At 63.7% G+C, this 14,119-nt stretch overlaps 2 protein-coding genes across 2 annotated transcripts; one reads left to right on the top strand and one right to left on the bottom strand.

Annotated features, from left to right (window-relative positions):
• Positions 1 to 299: 299 nt before the first annotated feature.
• Positions 300 to 4,920, bottom strand: LOC311521514 (carbonic anhydrase 4-like). Its single transcript, XM_084629842.1, has 9 exons — positions 4,900 to 4,920; positions 4,606 to 4,712; positions 4,426 to 4,455; positions 3,623 to 3,787; positions 2,940 to 3,088; positions 2,249 to 2,338; positions 1,943 to 2,015; positions 1,503 to 1,666; positions 300 to 1,191 (listed from the first exon to the last, which is right to left on the bottom strand). Exons 2-9 carry the CDS (start codon positions 4,682 to 4,684, stop codon positions 982 to 984), a joined length of 960 nt encoding a protein of 319 aa, XP_084485968.1. The 5' UTR covers positions 4,685 to 4,712; positions 4,900 to 4,920; the 3' UTR covers positions 300 to 981.
• A 2,769-nt stretch (positions 4,921 to 7,689) lies between these two features.
• Positions 7,690 to 13,765, top strand: ARMC5 (armadillo repeat containing 5). Its single transcript, XM_084629841.1, has 6 exons — positions 7,690 to 8,028; positions 8,920 to 9,027; positions 9,503 to 10,337; positions 10,578 to 12,019; positions 12,545 to 12,677; positions 12,908 to 13,765. Exons 1-6 carry the CDS (start codon positions 7,722 to 7,724, stop codon positions 13,698 to 13,700), a joined length of 3,618 nt encoding a protein of 1,205 aa, XP_084485967.1. The 5' UTR covers positions 7,690 to 7,721; the 3' UTR covers positions 13,701 to 13,765.
• The last annotated feature ends 354 nt before the right edge of the window (positions 13,766 to 14,119 follow it).

Raw genomic sequence — 14,119 nt, 5'->3', positions numbered from 1 at the left:
ATTGTCTCCTCCGAGGCCCCCGGTGAACTCACCAGTGCGCGCTGGGCGTCGGTTCTCGCCGCAATCCTCGACCTCCAGGAGGGGTCCGGGCAAGGCTAAATTGCAGCCTCGTCACCCACCCAGGGACGCCAAAAGCTGTTGCCGGCACCCAGTGCCGAGAGGCTAAACAACAGCTGGAGTTGGTTCGCTGCCCAGTGTGCTACACCCAAGAATCACAACGGGGTGGAGAAGCAGAAAAGTTTATTTGTAGCTGCAAAAAGGTACAGGGAGAATAAAATCTCAAATCCTGCACACAGAGCAGGAAGTTACACAGGCTTTTATACATCCTTTTTCCCAGCATACCTATCCAATAGCAAGCTGCCCTAAGTATCCATATAGCCAGCCAATCCAGTTCCCAGCTAGTTCCCTTGTTCTCTGTATCATTTCTTAAACCATACATAAAGCTGCTTTATTCAGCATTGTTCTTCCGTATCTGCCCTGTTTGGCCTTGCTTAGTTTCAGGCAGTCTGACTCTGCAGCATATTGTTGCAGATCCTCAGCATAACTGCTGCGAGTGCCTCCAGGCGGGGGGTGGGGTGGGGCAAGGACACGGACACCTGGGCCTAGTGCGAGGGGGCTTCATCGACACTTGTGGTCTTCCATCCCCTCGAGTTACCTAGTGGCCATGACCCAGTGTCCCCAACAACTTGCTTGCTTTTAGACAATGGTGGGCCCCAAACCAAAATGGAGTCACATATGCTAACTTTTCCTTAACAGATATATTAGCTGAAGGTTGTGTTCCCATTCAGTCTCCAAGAGGACTGTGATCAATGCTGTCTCCAGGACTGTGGAGCAAAACCTATCACTATTTTATCTATGGGGAACTGAGGCCCAGAGCGGGGATGGTGCTTGATGACGGTCACATAGGGAGTCTGTGGCTGAACCAGGAATGGAACCCAGGAGTCCTGGCTCCCAGCACCCCCCGTGTCTGGCTCTGTCTCTTTATAGGTGCCAGGCAATTGCTGTGATACTGATGAGCAGAGGGATCAAGGTTGCAGGCCGCAGGGTGGAAGAGGAGCTGGGGGCGACTCGGAGGCCCGACGAGGCCTGCACGTGGCGATTCCCAAGGCTCTGCAGAGGCCGGTAGTTGTTCTGTAGCCGGGGCCCAGCATCTGAGTTTGTGGAGCTGAGGATGGAGGGGAACGCAGCCACCTGGGGAGAGAGAGACAGATTAGTGGGGGGGGGGTCAAATTGAGGGGGGAGGCAAACTTGGGGTGCCCTACTGCGTGCAGAGGAGGACACCCCATCAATGGAGAGAACTGGGAAGGTTCTGATGGGGACCACTTTGGAGCAGAGAGAGTGGGGGTTTGAACAGCAGAGGGGAGGTGAGCTGGAAAAAGAGACCAGGAGCCCTGACTCCCAGCCCCCTCTGCTCTAACCCACTAGACCCCACTCCCCTCCCAAAGCTGGGGAGAGAACCCAGGAGTCCTGACTCCCTCCCTTCCCCCCAGCCCCACACTCACCACACCAGGAGGCACCAGGATGGGGTTGGGGAAGACAGTCCAGACCACGACTTCGTCACAGTTGGGGGTGGTGAGGGAGCCCTGGTAGCGGTAATAGCGGGCTAGGTTCACCGAGCCCAGGAGCTCCCGCAGGGAGAAGGAGCCGTCCAGATCTGTTTTCTTCCCTGGAGGGGCAGAGGGAGAGTGAGGGCCCCTCCCAGAGCTGGGGATAGAACCCAGGAGTCCTAGCTCCCAGCCCCCCTGCTCTAACCCACTAGATGCCACTCTCCTCCCAGCTTTAGGGACAGAACCCAGTAGCCCGGACTCCTAGCCCCAACCCCGTTCCTCTCATCCATTAGTCTCTCTCGCCCCCTGGTGGCACAGAGCTGTACTGCCCCCAGCCCCAATGCTAGGCCAGCCGTAATCCACCTCTCGCGCACCCCAGTTCAGGGGATACTCACCCTTCAGAGCCACCTTCTTCAAGTGTTGGGTGAAGGAATCCCAGGAGTGGGAGGGGCGTGTGTGGGCTGTTGCCTGAGGGACAAGACCACATGAGTACAGCAAATAGGGAAACTGAGGCGTGGGGAGGGCTGGGAGTCATAGAGTGACTCAGGGTAAGACTCCAGTCCCTCCTTGAATCATTAGATACCATTTCCCATCCAGAGAACCCAGGAGTCCTGCTGCCCAGCCCCCACTGGACCCCGCTGCCTGTCCAGAGCTGGGGATAGAACCCAGGAGTCCGGGCTTGTCGCCCCGCACTGCCTCACCTGGAGGAAGAAGGCCAGCACAGCGATTCCCTCGGGATCCTTGAGGGCGTCAGCCACGCTCAGGTTGTTCTTGGTATGAACAATGTGGAGCTAAAGGGGGAGAGAGAGAAAAATTGGAGAGTGCCCCCTATGGAGCCCCTGCGTGCTCCCTGCAGCCCAGCGCCCTCTACGGAGCCCCCCACCTGCTCCCTGCAGCCCAGCGCCCCCTGCTGAGCCCCCCGCCTGCTCCCTGCAGCACAGCGCCCCCTGCTGAGCCCCCGCCTGCTCCCTGCAGCCCAGCGCCCCCTGCTGGGCCCCCGACCTGCTCCCTGCAGCCCAGCGCCCCCTGCTGAGCCCCCCGCCTGCTCCCTGCAGCACAGCGCCCCCTGCTGAGCCCCCGCCTGCTCCCTGCAGCCCAGCGCCCCCTGCTGAGCCCCCCACCTGCTCCCTGTAGCACAGCGCCCCCTGCTGAGTCCCCGCCCGCTCCCTGCAGCACAGCGCCCCCTGCTGAGCCCCCCGCCTGCTCCCTGCAGCACAGCGCCCCCTGCTGAGCCCCCGACCTGCTCCCTGCAGCACAGCGCCCCCTGCTGAGCCCCCTGCCTGCTCCCTGCAGCCCGGCGCCCCCCCGCTCTGCCCCCACAGCCCACTCCAGACCGCACAGCATCCCCCAGCTCAGCATTGGGGCCAGTGCTGCGCCCCCTGCCTCTCTCACCTCCATGGAGAATCCTTGGTAATTGATGAAATGCTCCGAGCCAGGCTGGGCTGCCCCCTGGCCCCAGTGCAGGTGGAAGGATTTGGCTGTGTAGATAGCTGGGAGCCCCTGGGCGCTGAGACGGAGCCCATCCGCTAAAAGCACGTCCACTGTAGGGGATGGGAAGAGAGACCAACACAGGGAATGGGACCCAGGTGTCCGGAGTGGCAGTGCTGGGCACTCACTCCGGGGCAGGGACCAGGGTGGGGAATGGGACCCAGCAGGGCTGTAACATGGGCAGGGTGAGCCGGGCAGCCACCCAGGTGTGCCCCACTGTTTGGTTCAGAAGCTGGTGGGAGCGACCTGCCCGCTTGGGCCCCTGGGTCTCTGAGCTGTGGGGAGCCAGGGTGCTGGCTGGCTGCCAGGCAGCCCTCCCTGCCCTGTGCCCCGAGCCAGGCCACCTCTGCACAGCCAGGTGCTCCCCAGGCAGGGCGGGTGGCACGGCTCCTCTCCCCTTCTGTGCTAAATGGAAGGCAAAATCGGAGGGGGGGACAGGCCCCCTGCCTGCCCCCCCATGTGTCGCCTCTGGGGGGCACAGATATGTTTGCTCACCACAGGTGCTAAAATGCCTAGTTCTGGCTCTGGGACCCAGGCACCTGGCCTGGCAGTGCAGGGTGCTCGGTTTAGGGGCAGTCTGTGCCTACCTGTCGTCCCCTTGTTTTCCATGGAGATAAGCTTCCTGGCATCCCCATAGCCAGCGAGGGACACAGCCCCCAGGTGGGGATTGTGGACAGTATCAAGGGTGACGATGTTGATCGGGGATTGCCTGGTGCCGTTACAGTGACCCAGAGCCGCCCATGTCTCTGGACCTGCCAAGAGGGGAGAAGCCAACAGGGAGGGGGAAGGGCCACAGAAGAAAATGGGGGAGGAGTCAGAATGTTAATCAGCTGGTGTCACCCACCCCAGAGGTGGCTGCATGAATCATAGAATATCAGGGTTGGAAGGGACCTCAGGAGGTCATCTAGTCCAACCCCCTGCTCAAAGCAGGACCAATCTCCCATTTTTGCCCCAGATCTCTAAATGGCCCCCTCAAGGATTGAACTCACAACCCTGGGTTTAGCAGGCCAGTGCTCAAACCACTGAGCTATCCCTCACCCCAAATTTTAGTCCAGGAGTCAGGATTCCTGGGTTCTGTCCCTGACTCTGGCAGCGGAGTGGGCTCTGGTGTGATAAAGTGGGGGAGCTGGGAGTCAGAACTCCTGGGTTCTCTCTGCAGCTCCGGCCAGGGAATGCTGTCTAGTGAGTTAGAGCAGGGGAGGCTCCTGGGTTTTACACACGGCTCTGGGAGGGATTGTGGTTTAGAGCAGGGAGGTGGGGCTGCCCCACCCCTTCTCTGTGCCTCAGTTTCCCCACCCACCCAAAAAGTGAGAAAAGAGTAATTAATCCCACTCTGGGTGAGGTCAAAGGCTGCATGTCTGTGTCGCAGGGGATGGATGGGTTCTCTTACCACATTTTGGGTCTTCGTAGCACCAGGAACCTGCAGGACAGAGAGAGGTGGGGGAGGGGGTCAGAGCCGGGAGGTGGCCAATAAATAACCACATCCTGCTGCCCCCTCTCCCCTGGGCTTGGCCCCAGCAGGTAGGGTCACTGTAGAGCAGGGGCGGGGCGGGCTGGGGAGCAGCTTTACCTGTTGTATCGGCACTGGTGAAGCCGGTGCCCAGCAGCGTCCCCAGGACAATGAGGTGCTGGACCCAGGCAGGATTCATGTCTCCGATGTCACCTGCTGACAGCAACCTGGAGAAAGGATTGGAGAGTCTGGATTCAACTCCCCTGCCCTGGTCCAGCCAGTGCCCCACTCTGGGGCCAGATTGGAGCCTGCGCCCTAGAGGGGACGGGCCCCATGCCTCATTTCCCACCCCTGGAGCTGGCGCCCCTAGAGGAGTCAGGCCCCTAGAGATGCTCAGCAGCAAGCAGCTCTCACCTGCTCTGTGCCTGGTGGGGGAAGGTCACACTGCAGGGGTGAAGGGCTCCTTGCAGCTCCTTATATACATGGGGTCACCGCCCAGTCCAGCCCAGTGCAGCCGGGGGGTGGAATTACAGGGAAGGGATGAGTTACATCCACGGGGTGGGGCAGTGACAGAGAGAGGTTGGGAAGGGAGGGAGAGAGAAAACCAGGGAGTGGGAAGGAAAGAGGGGGACGATGAGAAAGAGGAGAAAGGGGCGCCAACCTGGGAGGCCGTGGGCACCCTCTGTAGGGGGAGAGCTGGTCTCAGATGCCCACGTCGGCTCTCGCTCTTCTTGGAAGGGATGTGCAGGAGAGATGGCGCAAGAAGGAAGTGACACAGGGCAGCCTGGCATGGGGCACAGCACGTCCCCCGCTGCTGGAAGGGTACCTCACACCCACCCTGGGGTGAGCAGATGTCCCTGAACCACTGCCCCTTATTGCCCGCCGAGAGCTGGGGATGGAACCCAGGAGTCCTTGTTTCCTGCTCCCCCTGATCTAACCCACTAGATCGCACTCCCCTCTCAGAGCTGAGGGCAGAACCCAGGTGTCCTGGCTCTCAGTCCCCACGTCTAAATTATTAGACTAGATTTTTGCCACCCTCAGTTATTGGCACTCAGAGGATAGAGAGCGCCCTCTATTGAGCCCCTCCCACTCCACTCCCGGCACAGCACCCCCTAATGCCGCTCTGGGGCATTGGGCCAGCCGCCTCTCCTGAACTACCAGGTGTGTTCATAGCCCCCTGAGGGCATTCGGCAGCTGGCGGGTGTACAAGGCGAAGATGCTGATGTTATCTTCTGTAACCCCATGATACCCAGATCTGTTTCCCCATCTGATGAAACTCAAGCTGGGCGGATGGAGCAAGCGTGCTTCCTGGGTTTACAGGTTCTCATTTCCCATTTAAAAGGCTGAGACTGACTCACAACAGTGTCAGGCTGGTGTCTTTCATACACCCTGCTCAACATGTGGGGAACACCCACAGGTCTCCAGGAGCCGGAAGACTTCCTTGAACCCCTCAACTGGGGCTAGAACCCGGAGTCCTCGCTCACAACCTCCCATCTCACCTACTAGACCCCACTCCCCTCCCAGAGCTGGGGGGAGAACCAGGTGTCCTGGTCCCAGGATGGGGTGCAAGAAGGGTCAAAGTTGGCGTTGATCCCCCACCCCTGCCCCGACTGGTTCTCTAGCCTGGAGATGTGGAGTCGCTGGGACTCTCTGAAAACAGGGCAGGAGGATGAGGCCAGATAATTTTGGTGACATACCACGGCCCATACAAGGGTTTTAAATTCATGAGGTTGGCTGCTTCCCCACTGTGACCTGTACTGACCATGACAGTCATTAATGGGGGGCAGGGTCTAGTGGGTTAGTGTAGTGAGTGGGATGGGGGAGGGCTGGGAGTCAGAACTCCTGGGTTCTCCTCAGAGCTCTGGGAGGGGAGTGGGGTCCAATGAGTTAAACAAGGGGGGTCTGGACTCAGGACCGGTTAGGGGGCTCAGATCACAAAGGCATGTGGGGACAGGGGACAGAGGACTCTCTCTTTGTCGGTAGCATCTACAAGTGTGACTGGGAACCAGTCTGGATAACTGGGCCAGCTTGTGGAAACTGGTCTGTGTTGTACCCAGAGGGAAGTGTCTTCCTCTCCTCGCTGGGAGCCTGTAAACAGGCAGCTGCTGACAGTGTAAACTCTGCTGTGCTTCACCCCAACAACTGATCTCCCCTCAGGCCTGGGGGTTGTGCAGACAGAGGTCATGTCATCCTTGCTTATAACCTCTGTCTCTCTCCAGAGGCCCAGCGCCCCTGAGGGGTTAGTGCTCTGCACAGCTAAAGCGCGGAGAAGAGATGGTAGGGATGGAGTCTATTGTTTTGGAGGGGGCATGGGAGCCAGGACTCCTGGGTTCTATCCCAGTTCTGGCAGGGGAGTGGGGTCTATTGGGCACCTGCAGGGGGTTAGGCCAGATGACTCCTGCAGTCCCTTCTAACCCTATGAATCTATGATCAGACCCTGGGGCGGTGGGTTCCCATCTTCTCTGCAGTTCCTCCGAACTCCCTGATGCAACGCTAGGTGAACTGGTACCAAACAGGAGCCTAGGGTGCAGCTGCCCCCTGCCAACCTGTGGGCCCCCCACCCAGTGCGTGTGTGCTGATGCCTGGCTGGGCTTTCAGCCCTGCCTATGGTAAGTTTGCGCCCCACTGCAGTCGGACATGTTCTCCTGGCCTGGCATGTGGGGAAAGTGAGGCACCAGCTGGGGAAGGGAGTCAGTGAGGCAGCCAATGACAGAACCCGAGTCCTGGCTCCCGCGCCCCCTCGAACCCACTCCCCTGCCAGAGCCGGGGACAGGACCCGGGAGTGGGCGCTAGGGTGGGTGACAGCAGCTGTCCAACAGTCTGACCCCGCCCACTGGTTCTCTGTGGCTCCTCCCCCTCCGTGTAGACCCCTCCCCGCTCGTCAGCGCCAGGGAGGTGGCAGACCCCCGGGCAGTGTGACAGCCCCCGCAGCCACGCCCCCAGCGGAGGTGAGAACCGCAGCCCCCGGCAGGCATTGCTCCCCGCCCGAGCAGAGCCCCCCGCGCTACGCCTTCTGGGAGCTGTAGTCCTTTCCCCGTCAGCTCCGGTAGGGAGAACTACAGCCCCCACAATGCATCGCGCTCTCCCCGCGTCTCATGGGAGGTGTAGTTCCACCGGCCGCCTTTAGCGCGGACCCTGTCCGGGCCCGAACTACAACTCCCACAAACCCCCGGGGCCGGACCCCTTTCAAGGGCCCCCCCTTCCCCCGTTGCTCTTGCCCTTGGGCCAGTCCCGCGATGGCCGCCGCAGCCGGGGGGAGCTGCCCCGCCGAGTCGCTGGGCTACTGCCTGGCCCAGCTGCGGGGCGGGGCCGAGCCCGGGCTGGGCCGGGCCCTGTTGGCCCTGCGGACCCGGCACATCAAGCAGCCCGGCGGGATCGAGCGGTTCCGGGCCCGCGGGGGGCTGGGGCCCCTGCTGGGGCTCCTGGCTGGGGCCCTCCGGCCCCGCCGCACCCTCGACCTGGCCCTCAGCATCCTGGGCAACTGCTGCACCGAGGGGGGGAGCCGGGCCCAGGTGCGGGAGCTGGGGGGGATCCCCTCGCTGGGTGAGTGACGCGGCGGGGAATCCCCGACGCGAAATGGTACGGTCCGGGGCCACCTGCCAGGCCTGGGGGTGCAGCCTGGGTGTCGTTCCCCCCCCCCCCCGAGCCAGAGTGGTACAGTCCAGGGTTACCCTATTCCTGCCAGGCCTGGGGGTGGAGCCTGCGTACTCCCCCCTCCCCGAGCCAGGGTGGCACAGTCTGGGGTTACCCTGCTCTGGGTCCCCCCCCCCCCGAGCCAAAATGGTACTGTCTGTGGTCCCCTTGAGATGTAGTGGTATGATCTGGGGTTACCCTGCAATGGCCAGGCCAAATTGGTACAGTCTGCGGTCTCCTTGCACCTGTTAGCCTGGAGGTGCAGCTTAAATCCCACCAAGCTGAAATGGTACTGTCCAGGGCGCCCCGCAGCCGAAGTGGCATGTTTCTGGATTCTCACGGTCCAGGGTTGCCCTGCGCCTGCCTGCCCGCCCTGGGAGGTTGCATCTGGGGCCCCTGTGCTCTCACATTGTGGAACTTGGGCTCCCCCATTGGTGCCGCAATAGTGCTGTGCCTTGATTTCTCTTTTCCCTGGGTACGGCGTGGCTTGGCGTTCGCCCCGTGCATGCATGGTACAATTTGGGGTCCCCACTGGTGGTACAGGCCTGTGCCCCCTCCATCTCTCCTTGGGTCTCATGTCCACCTCAGAGGCGGCTACATCTCCGCACTGGACAAGGGATCGCTGTATAAACAGCCCCCGTGCCCCACCCCGGAGGTGGCTGCACCTCAGCGCTGGACGAGAAATCCCTGAATAAACAGCCCCTTTGACCCCCCCAGAGATGGCTGCATCTCAGCTCTGTGCGAGGGATAATGCACTCACCATGGTTCATAGATGATTTCTTTCTCTCTCTCTCCCCCCAGTGATGATCCTGAAATCGCTTGGAGTCGAAAGTATCCACAACCGGACAGCACGGGCCCTGGGCAACCTGGCCATTGACGTAGAGAACCTGCAGGCTATCCATGATGCTGGTGAGTGGGGTCATGCACCCCCCCTTGCCAACCTGCGAATGGAGGATGGGGGAAGACTAGGAACTGGGATTCTTGCCCCATATTGGGGAGCCCCTCGGATCCTGCTAGCTGAAGTGTAGTACTGAGGCTCACCCCGTACTGAGCATCCCCTGCTGACCTGGGCTGGGGTAATGGGAATTGTTCCATACAGGGAGCCCCTCTCTGCTTGCTTGCATGGGAGTAATAGGGGGGCTCACCCCCATACCGGGAGCGCCCTGCTGACCTGGGGGATAATGGGGTTCACGCTTATATTGGGGAGCACACTCTCTGATCCCTTGTGGGGGTAATATTGGCGTTCACCCCGTACCAGAGAGGAGCCATGTTGGGGTTCACCTGCATACTGAGGAGTCCCCTGCTGACCTGGGAGGGGGTAATTGGGGTTCATTCTCTGGATCTGGGGCTCACTAACCCCCTTTCTCTCTCCGCCCCCTCCCAGGCGCGGTGCCACCCCTGGTTCAAGTCCTTGCCAGCTCCCAGGACAGCGAGTGCCTACAGAGCATCATTCGGGCCCTGCGCAACCTGGCCGCCACCCCAGCGTACCGCCTGGCGCTGGCCCAGCAGGGCGCAGTGCGGGCCATCGCCGAGCGCCTGGCTGCCAGCCCCGACGACCCCGCCCTGGCTGCCGCAGCTGCCCGGGCCCTGCTAGAGCTCACCAAGGGCTGCAGCCGGGACTGCGCCGAGCAGCTGAGCCTGGGGGGCGGGGTGGCCCCCCTGGTGGCATTAGCCGGCCACAGCAAGCGGGCAGTGCGGGAGGCGGCCGTCTCGGCGCTGTCCAATCTCTGCCTGCAAGGGATGCTGCGGCCGGCCGTGGGCAACGCTGGAGGCGTGGCGGTGCTGGTGGGGGAGATCCGGCGCCGGCGAGGGGCGGGAGCCGCCGGCGCCGTCCTGCAGCCCCTGGTCAGGGCGCTCTGCCTGCTGTGCCGGGAGGCCATGAACCGCAGCCGGGTACGGGAGGCCGGCGGGCTGGAGCTGCTGCTGGCGCTGCTGCAGGATGGGCGCCAGCGAGGCTCCCACGCCCGGGTGGTCGTGGCCTTCGTGGCCTTCTTCTACGACCAGGAGGCGCTGGAGGTTCTGCAGGCCGGCGGGCTGGTGGCCCTGCTGGTGGGGCGGCTGGTGGCCCAGGGCCAGTGGGCTGCGCGCTGCGAGGAGGAGGACGAGGAGGAGGGAGAAAGCGAGGACGAGCGGGACGCTGCCTCCTTTGACTTCCCCCCCGAGGGGCGACGGGAGAGCGGGGCACCGGAAGGGGAGTCACCCAGCTTCCAGAGACTCAGGTGAGCGTCTCTCCTGGTGTGCTTGAGGCTCGCTTGAGGGGTTCTCCTCCCCACTCCCTAGTGCTCCCCCCCCCCCCCGGCCCTCCTGGTTTCCCCACCCCCTGCTTGCTCCAGTGCTCCTGACTCACTAGCTCGTCTTCCTGCTCGCTTGCTCTGGGCTCCCTTGGTTCCCCCTTCCTCTCTGCACTTGGGGCTTCCTTGACCCCCACCCCAGCTCTCACTCCTTCCCTCTTGCCACAGGTCCTGGCTGCTCTCTGAGGGTTACATTGCCAGTCCCGGCGACCTCTCCCCACAGTGGTCCCCTGACGGCTCCTTCAGCCCCACCCTCGAGCTGCAGGATGACACGCCGGGGCCTGGCCGGCTGCCTGTGGGGCTGGGCTCGCCCACCTGCTTAGCTCCTCCGTCGCTGGAGCCGGCTGCCAGGGTGCAGTGCTTGGCACCCGGGGCAGAGCTGGACTCAACTGTGGCTGATGGGAGCCATGTGGCAGAGACGCCAGGTGCTGAGGCACCGGTCCTGGCACGTTCGGCTACAGCCGGAGCTGCCAGGCACCATCCAGCAGAGTTACTGCCAGCTGCGGCACCGGATTTAGCTGCCAGGCACCATACAGCATTGCCTAATCCAGCCAGGACAGGGGAGCACAGCGCAGCCCCCATGGTGCTGCTGGCTACACCAAAGTCCCCTGGGACCAAAAGAGAGAATCTGGCACAGATTGCCCCGGATGCTGCCGGCACCGCCCAGAACCTGCAGGCTCAGTTGCCACGGTCGGCGACCCCGAATGAGGAGCTCTCGCCAAACTGCGCTCGGACTGACTTGCAAAATCCAGCATGGTTTCCAGCTGCAGCAGCCACCAAAGAGTTGTGTCCAGGCACCCTGATGTCAGCCGGGCCTGGCTGGCACGTCACGGCACCATCAGACGAGCCAGGTCCAGCGCTGATGTCGCCAATTCCCACCGGGGCCAGCCGGTCCGATCGGGTACCAAGCCCTGTTCCCGAGCGCCTGCGTCCGGCGTCGCCAATTCCCACCGTGGCCAGCCGGTCCGATCGGGCACCAAGCCCTGTTCCCGAGCGTCTGCGTCCGGCATCACCAATTCCCGCTGGGGCCAGCCGGTCCGATCCAGCACCGAGCCCAATTCCCAAGGATATACGTCTGATTTCTCCGATTCCTACCGGGACTGAGCAGCGCCTCCTTGCCGATGACTTCCTGGAGCCCCAGCCCGCTGCTTTCTCCTCGCGGCGCCGTGGCAAATCACGTCCCCATCCAGACGTGGCCCCTTCCACGCCGGCTCTCTTCCATCCCCCAGGCGAGGCCCTGGCCCCACAGTTCTTGCTGTGGGGTGGGGAGGAGGAGCTATCGGCCCCCGAGGCACCTGCCCTGCTGCTGCTGTCCCGGTTCTCCCAGGCTGAGGACCCCAGCCGCAGCCTGGTGACGGGCCCGGTGCTGCGGGGGCTGCTGACCTATGTCACCGGAGCCCCCGTCCCGTTACCCCGCTGCCTGCGGCTGCTGCATCGGCTCACATGCAACCCCATCTGCCTGGAGGCCTTTGTGCGCTGCTACGCCCCCTCCATGTTGCGGGCCTGGCTGGTGCTGGGCGTTCCCCCAGAGGAGGCTGCCACTGTGGGACATGAGACCCCCAGAAGCCCAGGCTGTAGGCACCAGGCTGGCAGGAGGTTCAAGGAGTTGGGTGAGTCCTCTCCCCTGCTGAGCCCCGGTCCCAGGGTATGGGGATCCCCCGCTGTGCCCCAGGGGTAGGTGAGCGCCCCAGTCCTGGGCAATGGGGGTCACCTTGCTGCATTATGGGGCTCCCAGCATCCCAGTGTGAGAGCACTCTGTCCACGAAGAACTTGAGTCCTCTCTCCGGTAGCCCCCCACTGAGGGAACTGGGGTTTGCTCTAGGTTAATGGGGGTCTCCTGCTCCCCAGCTCAGGGTGAGCCTCCTACTTCCGCTGTCAGGTTCACAGTGCCCCGGCGTGGTACTAGGGGGAGCTGTGTGGCAGGGCGCGGGGCTGGGCAGGGAATTCTGCGCGGTGGGGGCTGGGCACCCTGCTGGGGCGGGGTGGGGGGGTTTGGAGGGATGCTGTGTCACTGGAGCTGTGGTGCCGTGGGGCGTTGGCGGGGGGCTCATGCTGCAGGGGCAGGGCAGGGGGATGGGAGATCTGCGCCGTGGGGTGTTGGGGGAGGGGCTCTGACATGCTGCTCCCCTCCCCAGGCGAGACCCTGCTGTGCAATCTGTGCGTTCAGGCTGAGTCGGCCTTCGGGGCGGGCGTCCTCACCCACATGCTGCTCTCAGGTGCCGAGGCCGACCAAGTGGCCTGTGCCGTGGCCCTGCCCCTCATCTGCAGGTGGGTGGCACCGGGGGGGGGGGTGCATGGGTGGGCAGGGGGCTGGTCATTGAGGGGCCTGGGCCCAGCTGGTGGAAGGAGGCCGTTCCGGGGGAGGTGGTGGGAATGGAGGCTGCGGGGGAGGTTGTGGGGCTGATCCAGGGAGATCCTGGGGCCATCTGGTGGGGGGGGGAGGGGGAGGCTGGGGGCCGATCCGGGGACTGATCTATACCCCCCCCCCCGCCCCGCAGGAAGAAGTCCCTCTGCCGGAGGCTGCTCCTGGAGCACTCGGGCCTGCGCCTCCTGCTGGCTGCATTGACAAGTGGCGCCGACCCGCCCTTCACCTTCTATGCCGTGGACTCGCTCTCCCTGCTGCTGGGGGCTGCCGCCCCCCTCCCCGCCCCGCCCGCCCCCAAGCGCTCCCGGCTGGCAGCCTCCCCGCCGTGCCCCTACGAGCGGCTGGTGAGGGCGGGCGGGGCGGACCTGCAGTTCCGGCTGGACTCGGGCGCCCTGGTGCCGGCCTCGCGCCCGGCCGCGTGCGCCGGCTCCGACGTCCTGCGGGCCATGCTGGCGGGCGGGTTTGCTGAGGCCCGCCAGGCCCTGGTGCCCATCCGCGGGGCGGCACCCGCCCCCTTCCTGGTGCTGACCCACTTCCTGCATGGCTGCCGGGGCGAGCCGTGCCCGGCCCTCGGGGGCCTGTTCCCGCCCGGCGAGGGGGAGCTGGCCGAGCAGACGCTGGCGGTGGCCGAGCAGTTCCTGCTGCCCGAGCTGCAGGAGCTGGTGGAGGACGCGTTGTGCCGGGAGCACCTGCGCCCTGGCGCTGGCCCGGACCAGCTGTACCGGCTTGCGGAGCGGCTGGGCCGCGGTCAGCTGCTGCGCCGCTGTGTCCGCTACGTCCTGCTGGGGGCGGCGGAGGAGCCCGCCGGCAGGGCGGCCGCCCTGGGGCGGATCCTCCGAGTCACCGGAGACCCCCAGGGCCTGGCCCAGGAGCTGCTGGAGGTTGCCATGGAGACGCCATGGGGAATGGGCACTGATGGGACCTAGGCGAGGGGGCTGGCTGAGAGCACCGCCCATGCCCCTCTGGGTGGGGGGGAGGGGCTGGGCTTAGGGCACTCTCTGTACCCCTCGGGGGGAGGGGCTTGGGGAACAGAGGAGGTTGGGGGGTCAGGAAGCTGTGGGGAGGTTGATAGTGGGGGGGAACTGAGGGGGAGAAATGGGGTAATGGCAAGGTGAGGAATGGGTATAGGGGACCCATGCAGCAAGAGGTATCAGGGCAGTGGGGATGAGCCGCTGACCCCCAGGAAAATTTGGGATCCCTTCCCTCGGTCTATGGCACAGGGTGGGAGCCTGCCTGCAACCTTCCCTGAGGAAGGGATTGTGGTGTATTTGGGGGGGGGGTCCCTACTTTTGCAGCACAGGGCACCCCAATTCCCCACTTGAGGCCACAGCGAGCAGCGGGGGGG

Source organism: Lepidochelys olivacea, assembly GCF_965140295.1.
Source record: "Lepidochelys olivacea isolate rLepOli2 genome assembly, chromosome: 6".
Classification (NCBI taxonomy): domain Eukaryota; kingdom Metazoa; phylum Chordata; order Testudines; family Cheloniidae; genus Lepidochelys; species Lepidochelys olivacea.
This window is presented reverse-complemented; position numbering and strand designations above follow the sequence as displayed.

Coding starts and splice junctions, on each gene's coding strand:
- LOC311521514 (XM_084629842.1), bottom strand. CDS start 4,684: ATGAATCCTGCCTGGGTCCAGCACCTCATTGTCCTGGGGACGCTGCTG. Junction 2,016..2,248: donor TGCTGGCCTTCTTCCTCCAG/GTGAGGCAGTGC, acceptor CTTGTCCCTCAG/GCAACAGCCCACACACGCCC. Junction 1,667..1,942: donor GAAGAAGGTGGCTCTGAAGG/GTGAGTATCCCC, acceptor CTGCCCCTCCAG/GGAAGAAAACAGATCTGGAC.
- ARMC5 (XM_084629841.1), top strand. CDS start 7,722: ATGGCCGCCGCAGCCGGGGGGAGCTGCCCCGCCGAGTCGCTGGGCTAC. Junction 8,029..8,919: donor GGGGGGGATCCCCTCGCTGG/GTGAGTGACGCG, acceptor CTCTCCCCCCAG/TGATGATCCTGAAATCGCTT. Junction 12,678..12,907: donor GCCCTGCCCCTCATCTGCAG/GTGGGTGGCACC, acceptor CCCGCCCCGCAG/GAAGAAGTCCCTCTGCCGGA.